The following is a 27,573-nucleotide window of genomic DNA, read 5'->3' on the forward strand; positions in this document are numbered from 1 at the left end:
GATTTATTATTAAAATATTATTTATTTATATCTACCGCAGAATGATATTGTCAGATAGCTATTTTTTTAAGCTTAGATGTCTGACATCGTTTGTAGGTATTTATATAGATGTAAGTAACAATGTAAAATGGTAAAGGTCGTTATTTGAGCCTTTCTTTCTTTTAGCTAAACGTATGCATGTTGGGCGGTACTGACGTAAAAGTTGCTGTTATTTGAGGAAATTGAAAATCTTGTTTTGTTGACTTACGGGTTTTAAAACTCTGACGATGAAGTAGGTCTTTAATCCAGCTATTCGCAAAGCTTCCTCTCGCTTTTCGCCGTAGGCCGGTTCAATTTCGAACTCTCCGTTCAGAAAAGATAAAGTAGTCGCAGAGATATGAACTCGTCTGTAAATAGACATAAAGCTATTCAGTATTTGAGGCATTAGGTACGTCTACTACAGCTGAAGATAATCAACTCCTTTTACAGCAAAGCAAATAGATACAACGTCGAATTTCATTTAACAAGACGAGAGATAGAACCCCTTCAGCTTTTTCGTGAACTTTCTCAACTAATAAAAGAATTAGTTACAACTTTTCCTCTTTGCTATATTTTATGAAGCACCCGCTTATACATATAGCTTACTTCCTGTTTTGCTGGTGTGTTCGAAGCGAAAGACTTGCGAAAATTAATTACCAAGAAATAAGATACTACATAACAGATAAGCCCCGTAAAATTTTTTGTGGTCAACTTATACTGTTTCCAGAAGTAATAAAAATTGACTATTTTTCAATAAAGTGTTTTGCTATATTCGTTACATAAATGACCCCGTTAGATCTCTTTGAAACTTTGGATTCTGGTAGTTTTCGACTTGTAGATCGAAAATCTCGTTTTTATACGTTGAGAACTGGCAGAATCCAAAGTTTCAAATAATTTGTCAGAGGGTTGTTTTCCGTAAGGATTTAGCAGGGTCCTATGCAACAAAATATTTAACGTCTTTTGAAAAAAGGTTTTTACGTTAAATTAAACAGTGTATTACATTATTATTATCAGACTTTTTGATATGGTGGAGGCGCCAGACATTTAAAACCAAAAGCGTCTTTAGTGACACAGAAACTGATACTTCAGCTTATTTTATCAAGTTATTATTTTGGACTCACAATCCTGTGTTTCGATAAAGAAAGGATTAAAGTCAGTTGATTTCTTCTGCATTTTGTTTTGTAATAAGCCATTTTCGAGTCGCTTTCAATAGAAAAAAGTCAGTTGTATGCTTGCGAACGGTCAATTTAGAAATTCGAAAGAGGTGTATGTTTTGAGCGCGGCGCTGTACGGGCGCGAAACATGGACGATGGACACGGGAGAATCAAAAATATTAGAAGCGTTCAAAATGCGATGTTACAGACAAATGATGAGGATACCGTGGATAGAGAAGTTTAGAAATGAAGAGGTATTAGAAAGAATAGGAAAACAGATGGTTCTATGGCAGTCAATGAGAAATAGGCGATATAGTTGGGTAGGACACCTTCGCAGGAATGAAAGGCTAGTCAGAGACATGCTAAAGGCAGAAACAGGAGTTAGGGGAAGTAGAAGTAGACCTAGATTAGATTAGTTCGCAAATAGTTAAGGATGTGGGATGTTCTGGTTTTAGGGAAATGTGAAGATTTGCTCAGGATAGGAAAGAGTGGAGGTGCGTGTCCAACCAGTTTTAGAACTGACGACCTTATGATAATGATGCAGCCATTTTAATTTATTATCTTTGAACATTTCTGTGTTTTCGTATTTGCTCTTTTTATAAGAATACAGCCAGTTCGAAAAATTTTGGCGCCTGTCTCGTATACAAGAGCCTACAGGTAAATACCTGTACTTCCATTAGCTGAAAGTTAAGAGAAATTACTTTCTATTATCACACAAAAATCAATTATTTTCGAAAAAAGAAGTATACTCTTAAGAAAAAGGAAACCATTTGACATTTACTGCAAATTTTAGAGCTTTATTCGGAAGTAAAGCGTTTTATTGTTGGATACGTAAACAATTTTGTTTACATTTCCTCATCTTCAGCTTTTTTCAGTCTTCAAAGTAATTCCGTTTTACCGCCTTTTGGTTTTTCTTTCAACAAAAATCGACATAGCAAAGAAGGGACGATACCATTTTCGCATATTTGTTCAAAAATTTTGCTGCGTAATTCAAAAAATATATTCTTTTAAACTGAAAATTTGTGTTAAATTCCTTTACCAAAATTGAAGTAAATTAATTAACGGTTTAAAGAGCATTATAGTTCCGAACTTCAACTACGCATTAAGTATACAAATAATTTTAGGTCAGTCAAAAATAATTTCAATGGCATAATTGTCAAAGTTATTTTCTACATCAGATACTCTAATATAGATAAATTAATAATCAATATAATACAATTGAGTCCAGAGAAGCAATGATTTTTCTAATGTATTTCGAAAAAATTGCTTTGTTCAAATTTCGTTTTTTTAAATTTCCTTTCAAACCAAATTAAATACAAGTTATTCTTCAAATTGTATGTGGAAGTCTAAATCTTTTTCAGTATCATTTATCAGAACAATTGAGCATGGGCAACATTAAAAATAGAAAATAGAGAATTGTTATTTATGTTTAGGTCGATAACCGAGTTCGTGACAGTTTTTAAAAGTAGTCATTCTTTAAAATAAATGAAGCGTGACTAAGATAAACAACACGTATTTTTTATCGCCGTCAAAAGAATAAATGGCACCCTCTAAAACCTGCCCATCCTTCAGCATCTAGGTCAAATCTTACTTTCTACTTCACATCAAACGAGAAAAAGCAGAAGTTTACGTTAATGCTAATTTCACGACTTTGGGTTTTTAGTATAAGTATTTACATAAACTTTGAAAATAAAGTGTTTCGAATCGGTATTTTATGAAGTCAAGATTCGAAACAATGTACCTATTAAGATAGGTATAAGTGAAGTATCACAACGTATGAATTTTAAAACGGAAATTCGAAAAAGATTAACAAAAGTGTATGCTTGGAGAGCGGCTCTGTACAATTGCAAAACCCGAACGATGGAAAATAAAAAGTGTGAGATATAGTGTTGATGATACAAGTATCATGGATAGATCAGGAGGTATTAATTGGAAAAAGAGATACCACACCTTTTGAAGCAGGAAGGATTAAAGAAGGGCAAAGGAAGGCCTAGATTAGATTACTATTCGCAAATAGTAATGCGGACGTGGAATATTTAAGTTTTCGGGAAATGCGATGATTGGTTCAGGAAATGAAGAAGTATTTGAACTGCGCATCTAACCCTTTTCCAGAAACTTGTGATGATGAATAATTCTACAAAATTTCTATTTTCTTTTTCCAGGTTTGCTGTCTAGCATCAGAAGTATCCAACGGCACAATCATCAGTAGAATTTAATTGAACGAAAATTAAATTTTCTTGTTCAACTCCGAACACTTGCTTGAGTACAAATTGACTTGTAAGACTCAAATTACGCCAGCGACGAAGGAATAAATTTAAGCGAGATGAGACAATTTTGAGAAAATTGTATGACTGAACAAATTGAAAAGTAATTATGCGCATTGACTATTTAATAAGGAATAAATTCTTAGCTGAAATTAATACCGAATAATTAATTCAATCATGATCTCGGCAAGTTTAAATTTTTGAATGTAAAAACAATGTGCAGGATAAGTTTTATTTGTAATCTAATTTCACCTGAGTTATTTCAAACGCAAACCTATTTTTTACATAATTTGATAAAGTTTGAACACAATATTAATTACTTTAGTTAGTTTTACAATTGACAAAACAACAAGCTGGGAATTCATAATGCAAACAATTTAACTGGGAACTTTTTTATAGCGTGTAAAAGTATGAACAACTTACTTGACTTAAAAAATGTGCAAACATTCGTAAGAAACTTTCTAAAATCATTTTTATAAGTACTTGGTTTATGGGAACATTACTGCCTTATTTTATTATTTTCCAAAATGCTAAACTAAGAACCAAAAGTTTTATATATCTTGCCGTTTTATGGTTACTTGTGTTAACAAAAACTGTTATGCCAAAAACGTCTGGTCGTCTAAAATTTAAATTCAAGATAATATTTTTCAGATAACTGCATCACCCCAAATTTTATTTGTGTTTTTTGTTTACTCAATGTAAAGGATACTCTTTCCTAAATGTTAGGATGAGTAAAATAAAATATCCAAGAAATAAAAGGAACCAAAAAAAAATGCGAAAGTTAAAATCAACCAATTTTATTTTTGTAAAAAGCTGTAATAATAGGTACAATAATACAAAACTAATAGCTTATGTCACAACATAATCATAACCAAAATAGTATTTGTTATGAAAAATAAATAACATAAACACAAAACAAATTGAAAACTCAATATAGTACCTATGAATAAAATAAGAGAAACAGGCAAAGAAAGGAAAATCTTAATAAAAAAATGGAAAACCGATTAAACTTCGCTGCAGGAAAAGAGTTTTCACGTGTTATAGCTTGAATAATTTTTTTACGGAACAATCTTTTGTTCATATGGATGTAGAAAAATGTGAATTTTCACGGTTGAATTTGAATAGCTGCAGGTATAGAACAACGATTAATCTTCTTTTGTATAGAAATACATTTTCTCGAAACGTTGACGAGCTGACTCACCACACTGATGAAAAGTTCCCATGTATTTGGGTATTAATCATAAGGTTTTAGGTAAGGAAATGTCAAACCTGAATCTTATTGTAGTGAAGAATGTAAACATGCGATAATTGGTTAAAAGTAATCGAATATCTTGACAAACAGATCGAAACAGCGGAATCGAATTTGATTTTTTGAAGTGAAACTTCTTTACGCACGGTAGGGTAAGTTCGTTTCATGCGAGTTTCTATGTAACGAAATCATGCAACGGTTGTCCCCCCTCTACTCGGCCACGTAGTCGAGTTCGTAGTGGGGATCGCTTGAGCCGTGAGCGCGCTTCAATGCAACGTTCGTTACAGGCAACTCCGGCATGTATAGCGTAAAATTTAAATTCATAGTGTACAAATAATACTATTAAACCAATTCCTTAACCCCTATCCCGGTATGTTTGTGTGTTTGAAGAAGTTTCACTTCAGTGGCGTGTTGTATGATTACACGTTGTATTTTTCTTTTATAATAAAGAGTATATTGTAGATAGCCTCCTAATTAATTTTAATATTTTTTACATTCATTAATTACCGAAACATGTTCTTATTCAACATAATTAGTTAAATTGTTTAATAATGTGCCGAGCAAGCAACCCATTTCTAAAACAAATACATGCAAAGGATTTTTGTACAATAAAAACGGCCTGTTGTTGATAAAATATTAATATGAAGATTTTATCTCACAATCGATTACGATTTCGTAAAGCTTTTGGACTTCCTTGGGAAGACCTTTATTGAATTCGTAACAATTACTAGATATAAATGTACACCAGCAAGAATAATGTTTCACATTGAATTCCGTGACGATTGATTCTTGCCTATTACGTGCCATTAGAGAATATCAACATTGAAAAAGCCGTGCCAACATATATGTATAAGTGTTGTGTAAATCTACACCATTAAATTAAGGCATTATGTTTGAGAAATAAAACATTTATCATCACCCCGCCATTCCGCTGCTTTCCATTTTGTTGGCGAGTTCCACATCCTTGGAGTAGACGTCAAATTGCCATTGCCTCTGCCCCAAAACACCTGCTAGGACGGCTCCCGTGTGGATTCCTACCCTCATATCAACCGGAGAATTCGTAGTTTGCTGAACGTACCTGAAAGGGCAATTTCACATAATGAGATGTCTAGTTTAAACTTCGAAAATTTGTAATCTAAAAGGAGAAACTTTATTCAGTAAACAACAGTTAAAAGGGTAGCACTTTATACATAACTGTACGGTAAAAGACATATAATAGACACGTAATGAAAACGACAAGTGGACTAAACATGTTTGACTAAAGTATTTATCTAATCAGCACATTTTGCTACTAAAAGATAGTTTATCCTGAAGAGCAGGGGCGGCCTTAGCCATTGGAAGGTTCCGGGCGGGTAAATTTTTGCGAGGCCCTCGTCTTTGTGGAATTAATTTTAATGATGATACTTAAAAAATGCAAAGTGATTCATAAATAAGTTTACAGTTTTAAAATTGTTTATCGAAAATTAAAAAAGATTGATAAAGACAAAGATAGCAAATTTGCGGCTTCTTTTAAGACTATTAAGAAATTCAAATAAACATTAGTGGTATGTACTATTACTACCTAATATTTTTCTAATTAGAATGTTGCACGAGTGCGCGAGGCCCCTTCAAGAGCGAGGCACCTGGCGGTTGCCCTGTTCACCACTCCCAAAGGCTGCCCCTGCTGAAGAGGTCCACAGGTGCAGAAACAAATGTACTTATGTGTTTTTCTCAAATACATAAGAAAAACGACTGTGTCCATGAGCACTGAGAAACCACAGTATGTATAAAGATTCTATACAGTAGGTTTACTACTTTGATCAGCCTAAAATAGCTACATTTTTTCAGGCTATCATGAATTGACATTATGTGCGCTGAACTATCATATTCATATACGAGGACGGTTCAATAGCTCCACAGATGTGTTTACAGGTAGATACAAAATGTATTTGTACTATGACTTCACGATGACGCTCTGAACAAGCCATCTAATATTTTCTGTTCTTATATTCTTGTCATCTCTACCAAATCTATTTTAACGTTGCCTCAGATGCAGATTATTTCCTACAACGACTGAACTGTCGTTGAACAGTTATAGTGCGCGCATAGCCTTACTGAAATAAACTGCATATATATTGTATCAATTTCCTTTTACAGTACAAAGACGGTTGGATCGATGATTTATCGAAACTGTCCATGACGTGCTGATGGGACCTAATAAATTGAAAATGGAGACGGTAGTTTTTATAAATTACTGACCAATAAATAATTTAAACGCTCTTTGTTGATGTGTTACCTTAGAAATCAGAAGTAAATTTAAAATAGAATGTTCTTTAGGTCAAATAAGTAGATTTTTCTTGCTTCTACCCCTATCTCCTTCAAATTATTTTATGTGAATGGTATTAGTAGACATCTGTCTAATAAAACAGTTTACAGGTTGTACTACCTTTTAGTGTATATAAAACGGGAAAAAAAGACGCGCAAATACCTCTTAAAGGGTATAAACAGTCCATAAAGATAAAACAAGAACAAAAGAAACTAATAATGAAACTTAGATGTGTAGTGGCTTTTACAAATTGTAAAAATATTAACAAATCAAACTTAAACTATTCCTTGAAAACATAAGCGATTTGAATTATTTATTTTGAGTTTTTACAACGTTTTTAAATCGAAAAAACATTAATTCGATTCAACATTCAAACATTTGTTTCTTCTAGTCAAGCTGTTCCCAACACAAACGATAAGTGCTCAGGTATAACGCTTGTAACGTTTCAATTTCCCTGTTATTTTTAAACATATCTGTGATGATGATGTAACATGTCTTTAACATTTGAATAACGCTTACCACAGTTGTGTTAGAGGCTTCGTTTAGACACTGTTTCTGTGTAACAGGCCAATTACTGCAAACCGCAAATTCATTGCTCTGAACCAACATTCGCATGTAGTTGAAATGCAGTTTTCCCGAGCAGCAAACACATTTTCATGATGATGATAACTTAAAGTTCATATCGTTCTGAATGTCGGTCAAACTCGAATGGCGAAAATTATACCGATAAACAATCACAATGTTGATTACCTTTCGTACTATTACCTTCAATCTTCCGGTATGAATATAAAAGCAGAGGAATGAAACTTATATCACTCAAAAGGTGCTATGACGTAGATGAGCATAAAATATAAATCATTTATGTATGTGCTCTCGTTCCTGTTAATGCATATTTTATATTTCTGGTTGTTTTAAAGCAGTCCGTCCGACCGAATTTTTATTCACGGTAAAATGACAATGAATTTTGTACCCACTGAATAATTGATTTAAGAACAGCTAAGCTTTATACCTACTTGATAGCCTTAACCATCGATAGTCCCATGTGAACACAGAGCACAGCATGGTCAGGCCTCTCCTTGGGAGCACCACTTATACAATAATAGCAATCTCCAAGGATTTTTATTCGAAGCTGGTGGTACTTCTGTAATAAAAAATACAATGAAACAATTGTAGACTGTAATATGTATAATAAATAAAAGTAATAGCTCTGACTCCGACTGTTCAACGCCCAAGCTGAACCCTTGAACCTAAATATAGTTCATTCGTTTCGTATTTAAGGATATCGACTAGTTTTGATATCTGAACTCATAACTTTAATACTCAATCACTATCTCAATTAATAATTTAACTGGAATTTTACATGAAATGAAGGTTGTAACATTACTCTCCAATATAATGTTACATTTAATGATTTTAAACAATGTTAAGCCCAAAACATATTTCCACCTATACATATATATCTAAATATTAGTGGAACACATTGCCCGGCAAATAATCCTTACACTTAAATTATGAACTTACTGGGAAATCGTGGACACAGTCAAGGTGAAGTTTATTTTTCCTCTTGAAGGATTCATTCAAGGATAATTTGAAACATTTATACACACATTTAGATTTCTTATTGTTTCCATAAACGATAAATACCCTAAGACATTTCTTCTGCTTTATTTAATTTGTTTTTCACCATCGTCTTCTAATGTTTAACCATTAATTAATTTTATTTTAAATATATGTACGATAATTTTAGTGAAGTATAATATACAAAAATTTAAAATTAGTTGGAACACGTTTTTCGCCAATACACCAGGATATTTTGCGGTAATCGATCCATTCCTGAGGCGTGTTTGCAACAGGCTTCGTATCATTAAACCGAATCAATAAATCGCTCGGAACAATAAAGTTCTCTACCGTCACATACTTGTCACTACCAAATCTACGACTCTATATATTGACTAATCGTTACTTAGATAAATCTTCTGTCGAATAAGCACAAGCACACCAACTGACAACAGAAGTTTGATGAGGGACAAATTTACATAGGAATAGTATACGTGGATAGCGAAATTATAGCACGCGTTAAATGAATAAAATTGTTTTTACAAAATGTCTTCACCTCGTATAAAACCAATGAAAATATTAAACTGTGTTACCATTAATATATGCATCCGTGATGAAAATTAATTATGTTTTGTGTACAATGAAAATTATAGCTACAGTTATGTAATTTTTATCTTATCATAACAATATAGGTATACATATATATTATCCCTAACATAAAGATAATCGGGCTAGAAAATTAGCAGACAGTATCAAGCATCTTCATTACCCTCATTAATTTGTTAAACACTTCCTATATACGTATTATGGTATTAAAGGTAATAAGGTACTATATGGAGTATATGGAATGTTATCATGTTTAATAGAATTGATTGGATTATCAAAATTAATTATTTATTTGAAAGTTTCAGGAATAGAATTTATCATAACTCAACAATAACATGTTACTATTAAGAAAGGCACAATCAAATCAAAACAATTGTAGAGTTTCAATAAATTCTGTTTCAAATATTTAAATGTTTCATATATCACAATTGTGAATAAGATGAAAACTAAACTTGAATAGATAACCAGAGATTCAAATGAAAAATCGATAGGTTCATGAAGCAGATATAAATGCATTTGCACAATTTCAAACTTCTAATTCTTCTTTGCAAAAAAAAAACAATTCAAAGTATAAAACATAATAAGAATCAGAAAACTATATTTTGCTAATTCTAAATATTTATTAGAAGAAGTGGCTGATTTTAGATATCTAGGAAGTCAGATAAGTCAGGACGGAAGGAGTAGTAGGTAGGGATATAAAGCAGAGGATAGCGCAGGGTAGGGTCGCTTTTAATAAAAAGAAGTCACTTCTATACTGGCGAACGGTTAATTTAGAAATTCGAAAGAGGTTGTTAAAGGTGTATATTTGGAGCGCAACGTTGTACGGGTACGAAACATGGACAGTGGGCGTGGCGGGCAAGAAAATGTTAGAAGCGTTCCAAATGTGGTGTTATAGGCGAATGATGAGGATAACGTGGGTAGAAAAGGTTAGAAATGAAGAGGTATTAGAAAGAATAGGAGAACAAAGGACTCTATGGAAGTCAATAAAAAATAGGTGAGATAGGTTGGAAAGACACCTGCTCAAGATGAAGGTCTAGTCAGAGACATATTAGAGGCAGATATGGAAGTTAGGAGGGGTAGAGGTAGACCTAGATTAGATTATATACTGTTCGCAAATAGTTAAGGTTATGGGTTGTTCTAGTTTTAGGGAAATGCGAAGATTAGCTCAGGATAGGAAAGAGTGGAGGTACGTGTCCAACCAGTCTTAGGACTGACGACCATATGATAATGATTATTCGACATTTCGTAGTTTACGCTTACTAAAAAATAAAGAACAATTTAACTCTCCCATCATCTCTAAGTCTACTTACCCAGTACTCTAGTGCCCTTTAAGCAAGCAAGTTGGTTTTTCAACCTTTTGTGAACAATATCATCTACTCTGCTTCAATTACTCGACCGAGCTATGATAAATAAAATATGCTTCTTATTCACAGTGAACGATCATGAATTTTTGTTCGTATTCCATGTTCTTACTCGCTCAGTCTAACGTACGTTTTGAAAGTCTTTCCAATCTTTTTTGTCAATATAAAAGTGTTACATTTTGTTGCTACTCACCTCAGCCAATTTATCAAACCGTGCAAAGAGCTCGTTAAGGATTTTAACAAGTTCTTGAGCTGAATACGTTGACGATATTGCAGTAAAGCCCACTATGTCTGCGTATAGAATGCTGTAACAAAAGGAACATATGTATATATACACTAACGTATTGAAAGGATATCTAAAAAGGCTTTGCTATTATTCGTTCGTTTGCTTCATACTTCCATTTTTCTTTTAATAATTATGCTATATTCCAGACACGGCTGGATTGTTAACAAAAGCGTTCTCACTTCCACTAAAAGGGAGTTAGATTTTTTCAACTTTCTGTCCATATATATTACAATACATTACCGACGATGAGGAAGAAATTAATCGATAACCCTTTCTATTATCTTATAATGGTATTAGTCAAAACCATACTAATATACCCTTAGAAAGTTATCACGAAAAAGTGCTTCAGAGGATGGATAAGAGCTAACAATACTTTTAGAACCTAAACAGCAAATTTACCGCTATATTAAGTATCTGTTGAACAAAGACAATAAAGAAGGAAATAAAATCCGGCTGAGTTGTTTCAATTACATTGGTAAAATAGATTTAGACTTTAGAAAAAATATCTTTTGACGAAAAAAGTGTTTTCTGTCGGATATAAGATCTTTACAGAAAATAAATGTTGTACTTTTTGCTTTAATAACTGCTATCATGAAAAGGGTATAGATTTATCAAAATTCGTTAACTTATTGATTTGTTTTATCTTGTTTAGTTATGTTTTGCTCAGTAGTGGTACATCCTATATGAAATTATAATGTTTATGTATTATTTTTTAAAGTGAAATTTCTATATAGACGACGGGGTATTACGATTTATTCTGTCACGAAAATGTGTTACGGCTGGCGGCAGCGGAGACAGGACAACGACTGCATTAGATGGATATAATGGGCGGCCGCACGAAGAGCGGAGAGTCCCCTAGAGTCCCGGCGGCGTGTGCTGTGCTCAACTGTTGTTTTTTTACCTCTGATCTCCACGTGGCTGGGTATCATTGCCTCTATTTGCGGTCTGTGTAAAAATCAGATCATAATTTGCAGTAAACCTATGAAAACGAAATGTATACTGGGACACATAGTAGAAGCGAAACTTCAACGGACAAGTAGGAAAACGAATTGCAACGGACAAGTGGAAAAACGAATCGGAACCAAATTTTTACTTGAATTTTTACGGGCAGGTTTTCAAATTTGACAAGTACATTAACAATCTGCCCGTAAAATTTGAAGTAAAAATTTTGTTGCGATTCGTCTTTCCACTAGTCCACTGCCATCCGTTTTTCCACTTGTCCGTTGAAGTTTCACTTCTACTGTGTCTCCCAGCACACATTTCATTTTTCGGTAGTACATGTAGCACTTGAAACCATTCTCACTATAACCTGGCCTAAGTCCTTAGGAGTAGAATTTTAAAAAATTCTTAGTGCTCGCACGTTGTACAAGAAACGTCTGTGAAAATTTTCCTGTTTCTGGACCCAGGAGTTTGGGCTATGCGTTGATATATGAGTCAGTTGTCAGTTTATACTTTTATGTATATAAATTGTATAGGTGTAATGATAATTTATGCAGCTAACTCCTCTCAAAATTCAACTTCTAATAAGTGTGATTAAAGGATGAAACCGCGCTTTAGGCCTGTCCTCGACATACCGGAAGTTGTCGTTTAATTGGAAGTTTTAATTGAAGCGTCAAACTTTACTCCCCTGTTTCACCCATTTAGGAATTGAATTTTAAAAATCCTTCCTAGTGCTCGCTCACGTTGTATAAGAAACGTTTTTGGAAAATTTCTAGTTTCTGGACTCATAGGATTGGATTGTACGCTGATATATCAGTCAGTGGCCAGTTTATCCTTTTATGTATATGCTACAGCGAAAGTAATAAATTCGGATATTATATACACTGTCCAGCCATTATGTATAATATCTACTCAGTTTTGACAAAGTGTCCATTATATAAATTAATTATATTTAGGTGCGCTTCATTTGAAACATTTTTATCCTTGTCAGAATACATTTTTCACATATAGTTCAAGGCAACGATATGTTAATGTTTCCTTTTTTATTTATTCGCCTTTCTGGTTAATTAACTGTTCCTATTTTAACGAGAAAAGTAAAACAACATTCATTGGTTTATTTCCAAACAAACAAGCATTTTGGTTGCTATGTGTCATTATAACTACACTAACGGTTTTCATTATTTCTCCTTAATGACTAAGGTGTGGCCAGTGAAAAGTACGTATGTGTTTACATACTTATTAAGCGAAGAAAGAGATCGATAGAATAATTGCCATACTTTGCGAAATTAATGTTATAGTGCGTTCTAAAATTTCACGTTTGGTATTTATAAAATTTTATTATACTTTTGAAAATAATTGGTTTTATGTGCTACAGATTCTTATAATGCATTTACTTCTGGAGAAATTTATTTTATCAAAACCTTTTCACAACTGTCGACGTAATAAAAAGTGGAAACCTGTCCTAAATTCCCAGATAAATAAGAAGTTACTAGTAAAATCTATTACTCACAAATAATTAGTGATATTTAGCTAAAAAAGCAGTGATCAAACTATTTCATAGTGAAACCATATATACTTTTAACTGGTTCATCGGTTATTTTGTAGTGATATTTGTACATGAGTACACAGGGGCGGCCTTAGCCATTGGAAGGTTCCGGGCGGGTAAATTTTTGCGGGGCCCTCGTCTTTGTGGAATTAATTTTAATGATGATACTTAAAAAATGCAAAGCGATTCATAAATAAGTTTACAGTTTTAAAATTGTTTATCGAAAATTAAAAAGAAATGATAAAGACAATGATAGCAAATNGACCAACTTTTACAAAATGATAATGACAAAGATAGCAAATTTGCGGCTTCTTTTAAGACTATTAAGAAATTCAAATAAACATTAGTAGTATGTACTATTACTACCTAATATTTTTCTAATTAGATTGTTGCGCGAGTGCGCGAGGCCCCTTCAAGAGCGAGGCCTCGGGCGGTTGCCCTGTTCGCCACCCCCAAAGGCCGCCCCTGTGAGTACAATTAGTAAAACAAAAGAAATATATTTTGCAAGTCTTACAAAATTGATTAAAAATTTATGCTATGTAGATGCCTAAATCAGGATTTCCCTAACTGTGCGTCGCGATGCCTTAGGGCGCCGTGGCATTATACCAGCGGTGTAGTAAGACAGATCATTTTTATTCTTGTGACTAGACTAGAACTAAAACTGCTAGGTACTTTTTGACTAGAGGAAGGGGGATCTCAAAATAATAACAGCAAATGTGTCACGATTGAAATAAGTTTCGGAAGCTCTGGCCTAGATTATACTAATTAATACGTTTTTTATCAGTCAGTAATTCTTGTGGAGTATGAATCAGATCCTATTGGAATCTCATAGAGTTTGTGGTTGCAGATCCAGACCACTAAACCAAGACATTTTGAAAAATCCTTAATACGTAAGTTAGTACTAGGTGAATACAAACTAAATAAATTGAGTTTGTAGCAGATAAACTTTAAGAATCGGCTATTTCTGCTGTCGTATTTTTAGTGGTCGTTTTGAGAACTAAAACTTCTTCTTCTGAGGGTGTTTCAGTACGCAAGCTTCTTATCTTTGCTTTTGAAAGAAAGTTTTCAAACCGTTACCCTTTATAAGAACTTTAGAACTAGATAGCTTAAATAAATCGCAAATTTACCTTTATTTTCTCAATAAAATAATATGGTAGGTATTCAAATGGTCGCACAAAGGACTTGCAAAATACAAAATCCCTGAAGTATACTAAAGTATAAATTTTTCAAGAATATTGTATTCCCCTCTTATCACAAATTAAATCAACAATACAAATTCACAGCTTACAAACAAAAAGGCGAATGACACTCAAAAAAGGGCGAACAAATGTCACTGGATGAGTTCATTAATAATAATGCGCCTATGGGATATTTCGGTTCTAGAGGAAAGGTAATAAAGTTATATTTTCATTTCATACCACAGCATTTCAGCACTTGAAATGGTTCTTGCGTATATTCAGCTTTTACAAAAGATAATAGAAACTTATGTAAAGGGCTTTCAGTTTTTTAAAAGGCAAAAAGAAATATTGTCACAGCAAAATTCCATTCACACGTTCTCAAATTTAGAATTTACAGTTTGCATTTTTCAGACATTTCATTAAGAATATAGAAATAGCAAATAGCCGAAATTCGATCAATTTGATTTTCAATCAAATATAATATACATTTCAGACTTATATAACCTTTAATAATATATAAATTTTAAAACAATCGCGTACGTGTTTGAATATATTCAGATTTGACCTGACAGGCCTCCCGGGGTCGATTTCCCTCGGATGCAACACCTTTTCCTATTTTCTTACTTACATATACAAATAATTAAATTTACGGTACATCCAATGCAGAAAACTTTTCTTGTATAGTATTCTTCATTCCCTCTCTTTTATAATAAATACAGAAAAAATATATGATATGCTTTGATGTTCGCGTAATTATGCATAAAAGTAGAGGAGACTGTGGTAAATATTAATTAAAAAATTGAAGGGAAGACTCACCCCCTAATAACCACAAAACACTTTTTTGAGGGGACACGTGTTTCGTCTCGCGTTAAAAATGCCCACGTATGAAGTAGACGCAACACGTGTCCGCTCAAAAATGTTTTTTATGGTAGTTAGGGGTGTCAAAAATGTATTACATTCAAAATGTCATTAGGTACGCGGGGAGAGCGAGGGGAGGGTATTGCGTCATCCGATCAAGCGATTTATTGTATTCACAAGTAACTCTGATTCTCAGTTTACTAACATGTTTTATTCATAGAAAGCATTAGTTTTGTACATTTCCTAGTACAATATCGGAATTTAATACAATTCCTAGGTAATGTATACATTTCCCAGGATATGTGTGTATTCAAAAATCTTTGAAACAATATTTTATAGATTTCCTAAATAGCCTCGGAATTGTATACATTTCCTAGAAATTGTATACAATTATTAGATTTCATACATTTCCGGTAACATAACATATATACAACTTACCTGACATTTTCGTGGCGGCTCATGTATATTTTCTTAAACTGGCTATCTGTTAGATCCAAATCTTGTCTCATTTGGACAGCCACGTGTTCGGGTAAAACGGACAGCAAAAGCCTCTCCTGAAACAAGAAAAGGATTCAGTACCTATCACGTTTTACGGGTGCTTGTCTTTTCAATCTTTCCTAAACCACCACGTTTGAAAGAACTTTTTTCAATAATCACGGGGAATTTTCGAAGAATAAAAGCGGCCACAACTTCTAAATTTTCTTTTTTGTCTTGAAGCATTTGCAACACAATTAAGAGCCGCGTACTTAAACAGCGAATACAAAAAACAGTTTATTATGCAATAGAAAAAGTATTTACAACTTTCTTTCAAAATTATGATTTAAAATTTGACCATTTTAATCATCACTAAGCCGAAATAGATCAAAACGTCTAATGAATATTTCAGGTCGAGTAGAGGTCGGGCACATTAATCTTCTTGAAGTGAAAAGAGAGTGACCAGATAGAGACTGAGTTGAGCAATGCATCACCAAAAAATGTTGAAATATCGCAAGATCATTTGGTGAAATTTGTTGCCGTAGCACGGTCTCTCATATTCAGCGAATTGCAAAAATATATGTACAGAGGAACGAGAAAATCAATCGTAAAACGCGAAGTTAACACAGTTAATGGAATAAACGATAGAATGAAACTGCAAAACAGTAAAAACTTTTAAAACAGAATTTTTAGCAGCTGATTGAAAACGCGCAAAACATAAAAAGAAGCTCTGTCTACACTTATAGTAAAAGTAAAACCTGGTTATTATTACTAAGTTTTTGCTATTTTTATATTTGTAGGTAAATGTGAAAACATTACCTGCTCTGCGCTTTGTTCTTCAATAACTAATTTCATCTCTAACGACTGCCTTGTCTCTAGAAATGCTTTTCTTTGTTGCTTTTCTTCCACGAAATATGACATGAGACCCAAGAGATTTGCAGTAATCAGCAACACACAATTTGCAGAATGCTGAAACAAATGAAAAATGCGTTTAAAAACGAGAAATAAACTTGAAAAATTGTTATTGTTATTAGGGGACGCATAATCACCCTCTAAGTGAACTACAATTTATTAAAGGATTGACGAAAGCCAGGAGTGAACAGATTAATTAAAATGAAAAATTAAAAGGCCAAACCGTTTTTTTACGAAGGGGTCGACATTTATCTGTGATAACTCATTCAATGCAACCATAAGTTAATTAGTTTTCTGGCTTCTACTCATTAACTAACGCCAGCGCTTCATCGGCCATACTTCAAACTTATCTGCTTTGATTTTCGCTTAGTAGGTAGCTTGATTTTCCTAAGAACCCCTTTACTTTATATTTGTGTCGGTAAAACTCAATTTCATTGATTACCATCGATAATGCTTAATTGTAGTAGGTACATAGTACCTATTAAATTCAATAATATGTAGGTAATCAACTAACCTGGTAAATACCATCCTATTTAAGAGAAATGCGAATGAATTTAATTGCTAATAATTAACATGTTTAAGAGAACTTTCAGAATAGCTTAATTTTATTAGTCTGACAAAATCAAATCATTGCGAGAAAACTTTGGAGATGTAAACGGGAAATACGAAGATGGAAAGAACACACAAGAGAAGAACAAACAGAAATTAAGTAGGAAATGACGAAATTTTCCCAGTAGGTACCTGATTATGCCAATGTATAATTTGATCAAAATAAAAAGGGGAGAAACTCACCCCAATTTGCCACTACATAGTTTATTACTGAGCGAATAGGTACGTGTTTCGCCCACATCTTATGTTGGAGGCAGTGGAGATAAGGGGAGGTATCATCTTTTGAAAAATGCGACGCAAAAATTCGTACAAAATTTTTTCTTTAATGAAGGTACGTTTTGTCCAGCGTTTCATTACTCATGCAACACTTCGTTCTTAGCGTGCTCGTACATGTCTCGTTCATTTTCTGCCGAATCACGCATTGCGTGACTTTTCCATTATTTTAGATTGTTACCCAACGAAATTAAAAAAAGAAAAAAAAAGAAATTCGAAGTTTGAGTTTTCATGTAGATAGGCAGTACAAGAGAGTGAATATAAATATAGGAGATGAAAAATGATGATTTTGTGTATCCACGAAGTTAAATAATACAGGGTGGAAACAGCAGTAGTTAGAGATAATAAAATAAAGGACAGCGCAGGGTCGAGTCGCTTTTAACAAAAAGAAGTAATTTCTGTGCTCGCAAACGGTTCAAAAAAGACTCTTAAAGGTGTATGCCTGATGGATATTTTGTACGGTTGTTGCGAAATATAGACGGTGGGCGTGGCAAAAAAGAAAATTTTAGAAACGTTCGAAAGGATAAAGAAAGTTAAAAATGAGGAGGTATTAGAAAGAGTAAGAGAATAGAGGGTGCTACGAAGTGGATTTAAGTTTTTCTTTGTACTATAGTGTTAGTAAAATTTCAGATTAAAAAGGAAACGTTGCAATTTCTGAACTTTGGTGGAGCCGCCGGGTAAACAATAAAATTATGCATTTGAAATTGTAGATTCGCTTGGCACTTAGTGAAACATTTTTATAAAATTAAAGTAAAGGAATTAAAACACTTGGCAAGTTTCACAATGTTCAATTTACTTCTCTGACGATCGTTTCGGTGTTTAAACCATTTTCAAAGAGTATACAAAGTAAATTTTTTGAACATTGTGAAACTTGCCAAGTGTTTTAATTCCTTTACTTTAATTTTATAAAAATGTTTCACCAAGTGCCAAGCGAATCTACAATTTCAAATANATTGAACATTGTGAAACTTGCCAAGTGTTTTAATTCCTTTACTCTAATTTTATTAAAATTATGATTTAATATTCAGATTCAATTAGTACGATAAAACGAAATTCCGAAATAATTCAAATTAATATATGGAAATTATGACTATATTCTTGGTATGTGTTTGTTATTTATAAAATTTCCATTGAAATAAGTATTTAAAATTAAAAAATTATTTTTTGTCTAATTCCACAACGGATAGAAGAAGGAAAACAAAACTGTGTTTATCTCTACTGCTGTGAACTTGAACTTTGTACATTTACGGAAATGCTGGCAGAGTGCCAGAGTCCAGAATCATCCACTTTTGGATGTAACAAAAAAAAATACTTGTGAAACGTACAGAACAAAGACACGCCTGTAATTACAATGTATATGCACAATTAACCCAATTTCCCCCTTTTGCTTAACAAAATCGAGAATATTTGAAAAGTTAACACAAACACTCAGCTTTAGCTGACTGAAGAAATATGCGTTATTGTGTTATAAAATCAGCAAATAACAAATTAGTACAAGTTCTGACCTTTTTTTAATTTTATATATGCGGACCTACATTAGAGCAGGTAGACATTTTTCACTCTGAAATTTAAAGTGTCTACCTGTCATAAAACAAACACAACATGGAGAAAATGGAAAAGGAAAATTTTCCTAAATATTAAAGCGATATTTCAATTTATCCCACTAGCCTGTTGCTTCGTAAGCGAAAATAACAAAAATTACAATTTGGACCCGAATTTGTAACAATAAAATCCCAGCAGAAATAAATTTACTAGATATTACAAATTAAATTGTAATAATCAAGAAACTTGAAATAAGTTTTAAAAAAACATGTCAAAAATGAGATTATTACAAGTTACATAATAAATTCTACTATTTCTACGGAAAAAATTTAGTTTTCTCTGTGATGGTGAGGTTGCCCGTAGGAAAAATTCCATTGAAGTTCAATGGGAATCAATGGAAAATTTGTAAATTCCATTCAAAACCATTTGGCATAAATGGAAAAATAATTGTTTCCATTTACAATAATTCCATTAATATTTACATAGGAAAAATTTCCATTGATTTTCAATGGGAACCAATGCAAAATTTATAAATTCTATTTAAAACCATTAAATGGGAAAACAATTGGGTAGATACCTAAAAATGGAAAAGATCTGGTTTGAGATGATTAAAATTTATTAAAAAAACGGAGAGAAACGTGCTGATTGTCACAGCAAGTTGTAAAATTAATAAACAAAACATTATTTGGAATAATAATTGTCATGTAATTAATATTTTCCTCATATTTCATCTTGATTAAAAAGAATTTCATTTAATTACCCCTAGCAATAATTAAAAGTAAAAAATAAAGAATTGACAATAGGATTTTCATTGGGTTCAGAAATGGAAGTTCCTATGGAACGCAAAGGAAATCCCATTACGTTTAGCAATGGAAGTCCCATTGAGTTCGAGAATTCTAGTGGAAATTCCATTCATCCCATTGGCAATTCTCCATTTATTACCATTAATTATTATCAGTGGTAATTAAATGGCATTTTTTAAATGAAATAGAATGGAAATTTTTCCTACGGTTAGAGATGGTTAGAAATGAGGTAGTTTTTGTAAAAAGAATAGGAGAACAGGGTGGGATCCCTATGGAAGTTAATAAGAAATAGGGAGGTAGATTAATAGAACAATTAGAATTACGAATTAGGACTGATGACCTTATGATGATGATGATGATTATCGGAGTTAAAATACATCTTGAAAGAAGTGTTGTGTATATCAGTGTTTCTTTAAGTCCGATGCTTCGTNTTACCACTGCGCCTATCTGGATATACGCAACAAATAATACTTAAGTAGTAACATAAAAATTCAGTCGGGGATTTTCTTATAGAAAAAAATTGGATGATTAACTTTTATGTTAAGTTGCACAGGTACAACCAGTATAACGGCATGTAGTGGATATTTGCAGCTACTTAACTATTTGATCTGTAATTTATGGCGCGCTGATGAGATCTAGTAGTTTTGAAAAATTTCTGATCAAGAACGTAATGAACGTTCTTTTGATGTCACTGTGTTCTTCTACAAAAATTCTATTGAAACAAGTAGCGTTGGAAAAATGAATTGTTTTTTAAAATTAAAATAAATGGAATAAAAGGAAATTATAAACCGAGTTGGACGTAGAATTGAATTTACGTTATTATGTTGCCTTTAATCTTGTGAAAAAGTAAACCTTGTCTAAAGTACTTTCAAATTAAAACAACGTCAAATCTAAGACTATGAAAATCCTTCATAAATGAGACTCTGATTTTTATATTTTTACGTTTTTGTACCTAAAAGTAACAATTGTTCTATTCCGTTATTCCAGAATTCTCAATAGAATACATTAGTGAAGTATCTCTTTTTTCGTTGAGATACTGATATGAAAATTAGTTGATGAAGAGAACAAATCTCCTAAGGGCAAGGGCTTTGAAAAAAGAAAACTCCGCAAACTTTAAAAATATTCAGTGAAAATAAAACTGGCTATGTAGATACATTTAAACGTTTTCACCAAATGCCCGCTCGCCAGCCTGTACTCCCTTTTTTGACTACCTGGGTACTTGATGCGATCGATTTCTTCCCACAGAAAACAACATAAAAACTACCCTTACAATCTAGCAAAAGAATTCATCTGGCCTTAACTTTATGATTTAGCCTACTTGAATTTTCTTAGAACTACGCACACCACAAGTTTTAGAAAATTTTACAAAATTTGATATCAGCATGATTGAAAATAATATTACCTAACTATGCAAATTTAAAAACTCTAATAACATAAACAATATCTGGGTGTATGTCAAAATAAGTATATAGTTTTATTTACCTGTTGCACTAGATGCGTCTCAAATTTGGGCAATCTTATGACAACCACCATGTACGAAGCACACGTTCCCAAACTTAGAATTACGCAATATCGTAAACGCAACGGGAGGGTGAGATAAATCAAGTAGACCAGAAGCAGAGCCCATCCGAGACTTTCGCTGGCAGTCACCTCGTTTCTCTTAAGAAAAACCGAAGCAATTAGTTGAGCATTTGAAAAATGCCACGACACGTGGGGCATAGCGGCCCAAACAGTTTTGTTGTCGAAGTCTCTCCTACACCATATCAACAGTAAACAGTTGGCTATCAGAAAGCCACCCATCACCCCAACAACGAGAAAGTCTTGTCCGCTCGAAATGGCTACTAGATAAATGTCAAATAGTATCGCTGCTAAGAGAAAACATTCCAACCCAGATCTTTTCTGTTTGGCACTGTAACTTTGGTAAAGCTTTTCCACGCCCTTATCCTTGAATGAACTCCACAAAAAAGTACGAGATTGTGTGATATTGGCAGCAGTAGCTTCAGATTTTTCTCCCATCGTGATGTTTTTGTGGTAATAAATCGTTGGTTACATAGTGAACTCTTAGTAGCAGACCCGAATATACCTATTCGAATTTCATTTGTTCTTAAAAGGCGCGTCCATTTCGTTTGCTTTTGTCTTTTATGTTTACCACAAAGAAAATGTAATTCAATAACAATACATCGGAAACGGAAACTTTAAAGCTGTAAATGTGAAGGATATTTAATGACGATCCCTTTTTGGGTTTGTTAGATACTTATTGGATAAGTAATAATTTAAATATTTATACTGACGTATAAAAACCATCTACCCTTATTTGCCTAACATGTAAACCTAAAGGCACCAACGTAAACTTAAAAATTAAAAGATAATTGCATTAATTTCTCCAACTATTTTGTTATCATTGTCTAATTGTGCACCGTCAGAGAATATTTTCTTCAAATTTAAACGGAATCGCCCTACTATACAATAAAAATAGAATTATTAAAATCAGTTCACAGCTGCGGAAAGAAATGCGTGTCATACACATAATAAATAATACGATCGAATTGACAACCTCCTCTTTTTTTAGGTATGTTGAAAAATGAAGTGATATCTGTATTATTCATTAGATATTTATTTCGCAACGATCTTCTACTTGCTTTTATTGTTTTTGTTTCGCTTTTTCCAAGCAAAAAAAAACTAAAAGGACTTTCCTAAATCCTTGTGGATTCTCTTCAATAGCCTTTGTTACACCAAGTTCTTTAGAAGAGCAAGACACCAAGTGGGGATACATGACAGATAATTATCATATTTTATGGTTAATAATTTGATTCAAATTAATGTTTCGAATTTCAATTTACAACAAACAAGTTTGTAAGTTAGGGCAAAATTAATTTTAAAACAATTAATTATTACGAGACATATTGCAGATGCTACAGTAATTAACTTTTTGTGAATATTATGGTTTCCTGTAGTAAATGTACCCTTATTTCTAACCACAAGCGGGGTTCAATGCGTACCCTGTTGTCTCTAACTCTAAGGGTGTATAAATCACATCAAGAAAAACTTTTTCGTAACCAGAAAATTGAAGAGTAGTTGTTTTGTCTTATCATTTTATTAAGTTTCAGGAATATTTTTTCGAGTTAGGATAAAAAGAATATATTGTTAAAAACTTATTACTCAAATTGTACGCAATTTTATTCATTATGGGACTGAAAATGTGCATTGTCGGTACGACAAAGGATAATATAGAATTAAAGCAAGTTTCATTCAAAAATAAATTCCTAATATAATGTAACATTTGCGATTAATTTTTATACATCTCCTGATATTAAAAACATGCAATTTGGATACTTTATACAATAAAGTATTGCTATAACATTAACAAAACAAAAGTACTATTTGATAGTTTTTAAATAATTCGGTAATGGCATTTAAAAAAATTGCAGCTACAAACAAAAGAAAGCGTAGAATTAAGCAAATGAAGGGTTGTTTTGAAATCCCAGTAAATAATGTACATTTTTAAATAAAATACTTCAGTGAGTTCGGTAGAAATAATTAAGACCATGTAATTTCCAAATGACAGGCTTATTACCGCGAATCATAAGATTTTCAAATTTTTCAAATACCTTTCGATGGTTTATACTAATCGCAAGAAAGTTTATATCTATATTAAAAATGCAACAGCCTGTACATTACAATTATTTCTTTATCCATTTTTCATATTTACAACTTTTTAAACTTCACATTTGCTGTGCCTGAAACGGCTGTATTTTCATCGCAACAAATTTAAATGAAATATTAAAATCAACTCGAATGTCACACGTTAAAATAAAAAACGTTGCAGTGTCTTAGTTTTGTAATGCAGTAGCAACCGGCATACGTTCCTTGGTGCATGGAAAATAGACACGCGCGACACGTTTGTAAGGAAAATCTCGGAACCGCACCGGCCACCAGAAGACACTTACTGTGGCCTGGAGGCTTCCCATCCAAAAACCGTTTGGAAAATTCGTTGCCGTAGCGCGCATGAGCGTCACAGTTGTCCCAATTACAAAATCAAGATGTCCTTTCGTCAGGACCAACTCAGATTAATGAGTAACCAACCACCCCTAATGCATAGCGTTGAAAACTATCAAATCTGACTGCAGAACTTAATTAAACAACTAGTAAGAGGAAACGGATATATGATGAAGGTATGTAGGTACCTTTACAAACCAAAGGAAGAAAAAGTTATGTAGAAAGTAGCTTTTTTAAGAAGGAACTGCAATTAAACAGGAGCACAGAGAAAATGCAAAAAGGAAAATTTATCTAAATATTAAAGCGATATTTACAATTTAGCTAGCCCTTTATTTCGTAAGCGAAAATGATAAAAATTACAATTTAGATTCGAACTTGTAAAAATAAAATCCCAACAGAAATTAATTTACTAGGTATTTTAGTTGATATTACAAATTAGATTGTAATAAATAAGAAACGTGAAATAATTTTTACAAAAAAACAAAATTGAGATTATTACACGTTATTTAATAAATTCTACTATTTTTACGCTAAAGTGAGTCATTTACAATCGAAAATTGTAATTTTTGCTTTGTCATAAAAATTTAGTTTTCTCCGTGAGTGACACTAATTTCAAATTATGTTAATAAGTTGTTAAAAATCGGCTGCTGAATTTATTATACGCTTACATTCACAATCACGAAGAAAATTGTGATCAAAATTCTAATTTGCATATATTCACCTAAAATATTTGTTCTGTATTTTAAGGATCAAAATATGTTGCCAGTCTCATTTAAAATGCACATTAATATTAAGTAGTAGTAGAGAAAGTGTTCGCAACTCTTAAAATAATATAATAACAAATATCTAAAATTTAAATTTTAATTCGGTGTGTAGCTAATAGATTTAAATTTTAATTATTCAAAATATTATAAATGAAGAGTTTACGTAGAATTCAACCATAAATACATAACAGACTATCTAACAGAGCACGCCGAGAAATTAAGACTAAATTAAACACAGGACATATTCTCTTTTTTATTTATTTTAATTTTGAAACAGCTCTAATAGAAAAAAGTAGCATACATAAAAGGCATAGATCATGAAATTTAAGCGGTTAGAGAAGTTGAAAGAAAATAAAAAATATAAGGGAAACTAATATGTGACGTTGGACATGAAGAGACAAGTGGAAATGGGAACGAGCTGGTCTATTAGTACCTAACCTTAGGTGAAAAGGGTGTCAAAGCCCGTTCATATATGTCAATGAAAAGTTATTACTACTTTATCACTCTTTTTCACAGGTTCTTTGAGTTCATCTTCAATTTGTTCTCTTATTTTTACCAAATAAATATGCTATATATCATGTGTTTCACTGGATATCATACTGATAGCGTAAAATTGAAACAATATTTGGGCGTACAGGAAACATGTATGTAATATATGGATTAAGGTATATTGCTGACAGCTACTCTTCTATATACTTAAATGAAAATACCAATTTCCCGGTCATTTCAGACAGATTATATTCAATTTCGGTGAATTTCTCGGAGCGGTATTTCTAAATTTATGTGAGATACCCATTTTCACCCATACAAGAAATTTTGTTTTATACGAGATTATGGACATTTCTGTAGATTTTGATTGAATCCTTCCAAAATTAGGGACGCTTATCAAAAATTAATTTAGAGGTTTACACTTGTTTATTTACCCAGTAGATCTACTTCATAAACTTGTTGGTTTCTCTTTATTTCTTATATAATCATCATAGTTAATATACTCAGTATATATATATATATATACAAATTGTAGCTAACGCTAAAGCCACCCTCATCCTATCATTGAATTTAATCAAAACTCTATATGTATATTAATTCACAACGATAGAAAGGTAGGAAATATATTTTAAGAGCTTTTTCTAAAACACGGTTGTGAAAAAACAAATTCTAGTTTCTTTTGTTATATTTTCCATTTCTTTCCAAGGGTCACTCATATGAAATAAATCAAGTTTCTTTTTTTTTGTTATTTTAATGTTTCACAATCGTTTAACCGCGTCTACAAAAACAATTTGTTCTCGTTTCTCGTGGCCGGATTGTAACAGTAGAAGAAGTAATTGCTGTTGTCAACGTTTTTTATATTGAACGTCTGTCACTTTTCAAATTTTTTAAGACAAAAGAGGGAAATACGTTATGATTATGACACCGAGATACCCCGTACATATATGCAATCATAATTTGAATGCATACTGACTGTTAAACGGGCATGATGGTTCGTAACTTCTAGAATCAATAATTCTCCTGCTGTTCTCCGACAACAACGGCGGCGGTCCTGCCACGAATGCCGCTTCCTCCCTGCCACCCCTCTCTGAAAATGCAACCGGGAGCTACTAGGTCCCAGGATGTAGCCCAACAGCACGTTGGGCGTACAGGCATTGTACGCGTACGCGTTACACCTACCTCGACAGGATATCTAACCGATTCCATCTTTCGCTTAATATTACTTTGAAAACTTATTCAATGGAGGCAATTTCCTCTACCCTTACATCAACAATAGTAACATTTTTATTTAACTTATCGTTTATTTTTAATTTAAGAATTAAGTAAACAGTTTTGTCACTGCACTCTATATAAAGTAGAATTGAATTGTTGATTTTATAGATACTAGATAGTAGATAGATAGATTACGTAATCTGATTTTGATATTCAAATCACCTGAGGGCTGTTCATATGTGTGAAATTTCTTAATTTTTTAAAATTTCATTTTCCTACGGTAAGTTTTTGATGTGAAACTTCTTTACGCACGCTATGGTAGGTTCGTTTCATGCGAGTTGCTATGTAACGAAATCATGCAACGGATGTCCCCCCTCTACTCGGTCACGTAGTCGAGTTCGTAGTGGACAGCGCTTGAGCCGTGAGCGCGCTTCAATGCAACGTTCGTTACAGGCAACTCCGGCATGTATAGTGTAAAATTTAAATACATAGTGTACAAATAATATCATTAAACCAATTCCTTAACCCCTATCCCGGTATGTTTGTGTGTTTGAAGAAGTTTCACTTCAGTGGCGTGTTGTATGATTACACGTTGTATTTTTCTTTTATAATAAAGAGTATATTGTAGATAGCCTTCTAAATAAATTAATATTTTCTACATTCGTTAATTACCGAAACAATTATGAAAAAGATTTATAACAAAATGAGACATACATCACGTGTTCTTATTCAAAATAATTAGTTAAATTGTTTAATAATGTGCCGAGCAAGCAACCCATTTCTAAAACAAATACATGCAAAGGATTTTTGTACAATAAAAACGGCCTGTCGTTGATAAAATATTAATATGAAGATTTATCTCACAATCGATTACGATTTCGTAAAGCTTTTAGACTTCCTTGGGAAGACCTTTATTGAATTCGTAACAATCACTAGATACAAATGTACACCAGCAAGAGTAATGGACGTTTCACATTGAATTCCGTGACGATTGATTCTTGTCTATTACGTACCATTAGAGAATATCAACATTGAAAAAGCCGTGTAAAATTTAAATTCATAGTGTACAAATAATACCATTAAACCAATTCCTTAACCCCTATCCCGGTATGTTTGTGTGTTTGAAGAAGTTTCACTTCAGTAGCGTGTTGTATAATTACACGTTGTATTTTTTTTTA

General features: G+C 32.7%; 1 protein-coding gene across 1 annotated transcript in view; it reads right to left on the reverse strand.

Moving 5' to 3' along the window:
* Window positions 1-23,103, reverse strand: part of LOC108740017 (adenylate cyclase type 3) — a 44,743-nt gene extending 21,640 nt beyond the window's left edge. Inside the window, exons 1-7 of the mRNA XM_025975401.1 lie at window positions 21,417-23,103; window positions 16,615-16,764; window positions 15,760-15,875; window positions 10,708-10,819; window positions 8,004-8,131; window positions 5,605-5,763; window positions 248-386 (exon numbers count right to left, since the gene is read on the reverse strand). Coding sequence (XP_025831186.1) covers window positions 248-386; window positions 5,605-5,763; window positions 8,004-8,131; window positions 10,708-10,819; window positions 15,760-15,875; window positions 16,615-16,764; window positions 21,417-21,950 — 1,338 coding nt within the window. The 5' untranslated portion in view covers window positions 21,951-23,103. The remainder of the gene's footprint in view (window positions 1-247; window positions 387-5,604; window positions 5,764-8,003; window positions 8,132-10,707; window positions 10,820-15,759; window positions 15,876-16,614; window positions 16,765-21,416) is intronic.
* Between the last annotated feature and the right edge of the window lie 4,470 nt (window positions 23,104-27,573).

The sequence above is a fragment of the Agrilus planipennis genome, unplaced genomic scaffold, assembly GCF_000699045.2.
Source record: "Agrilus planipennis isolate EAB-ADULT unplaced genomic scaffold, Apla_2.0 scaffold200, whole genome shotgun sequence".
NCBI lineage: Eukaryota > Metazoa > Arthropoda > Insecta > Coleoptera > Buprestidae > Agrilus > Agrilus planipennis.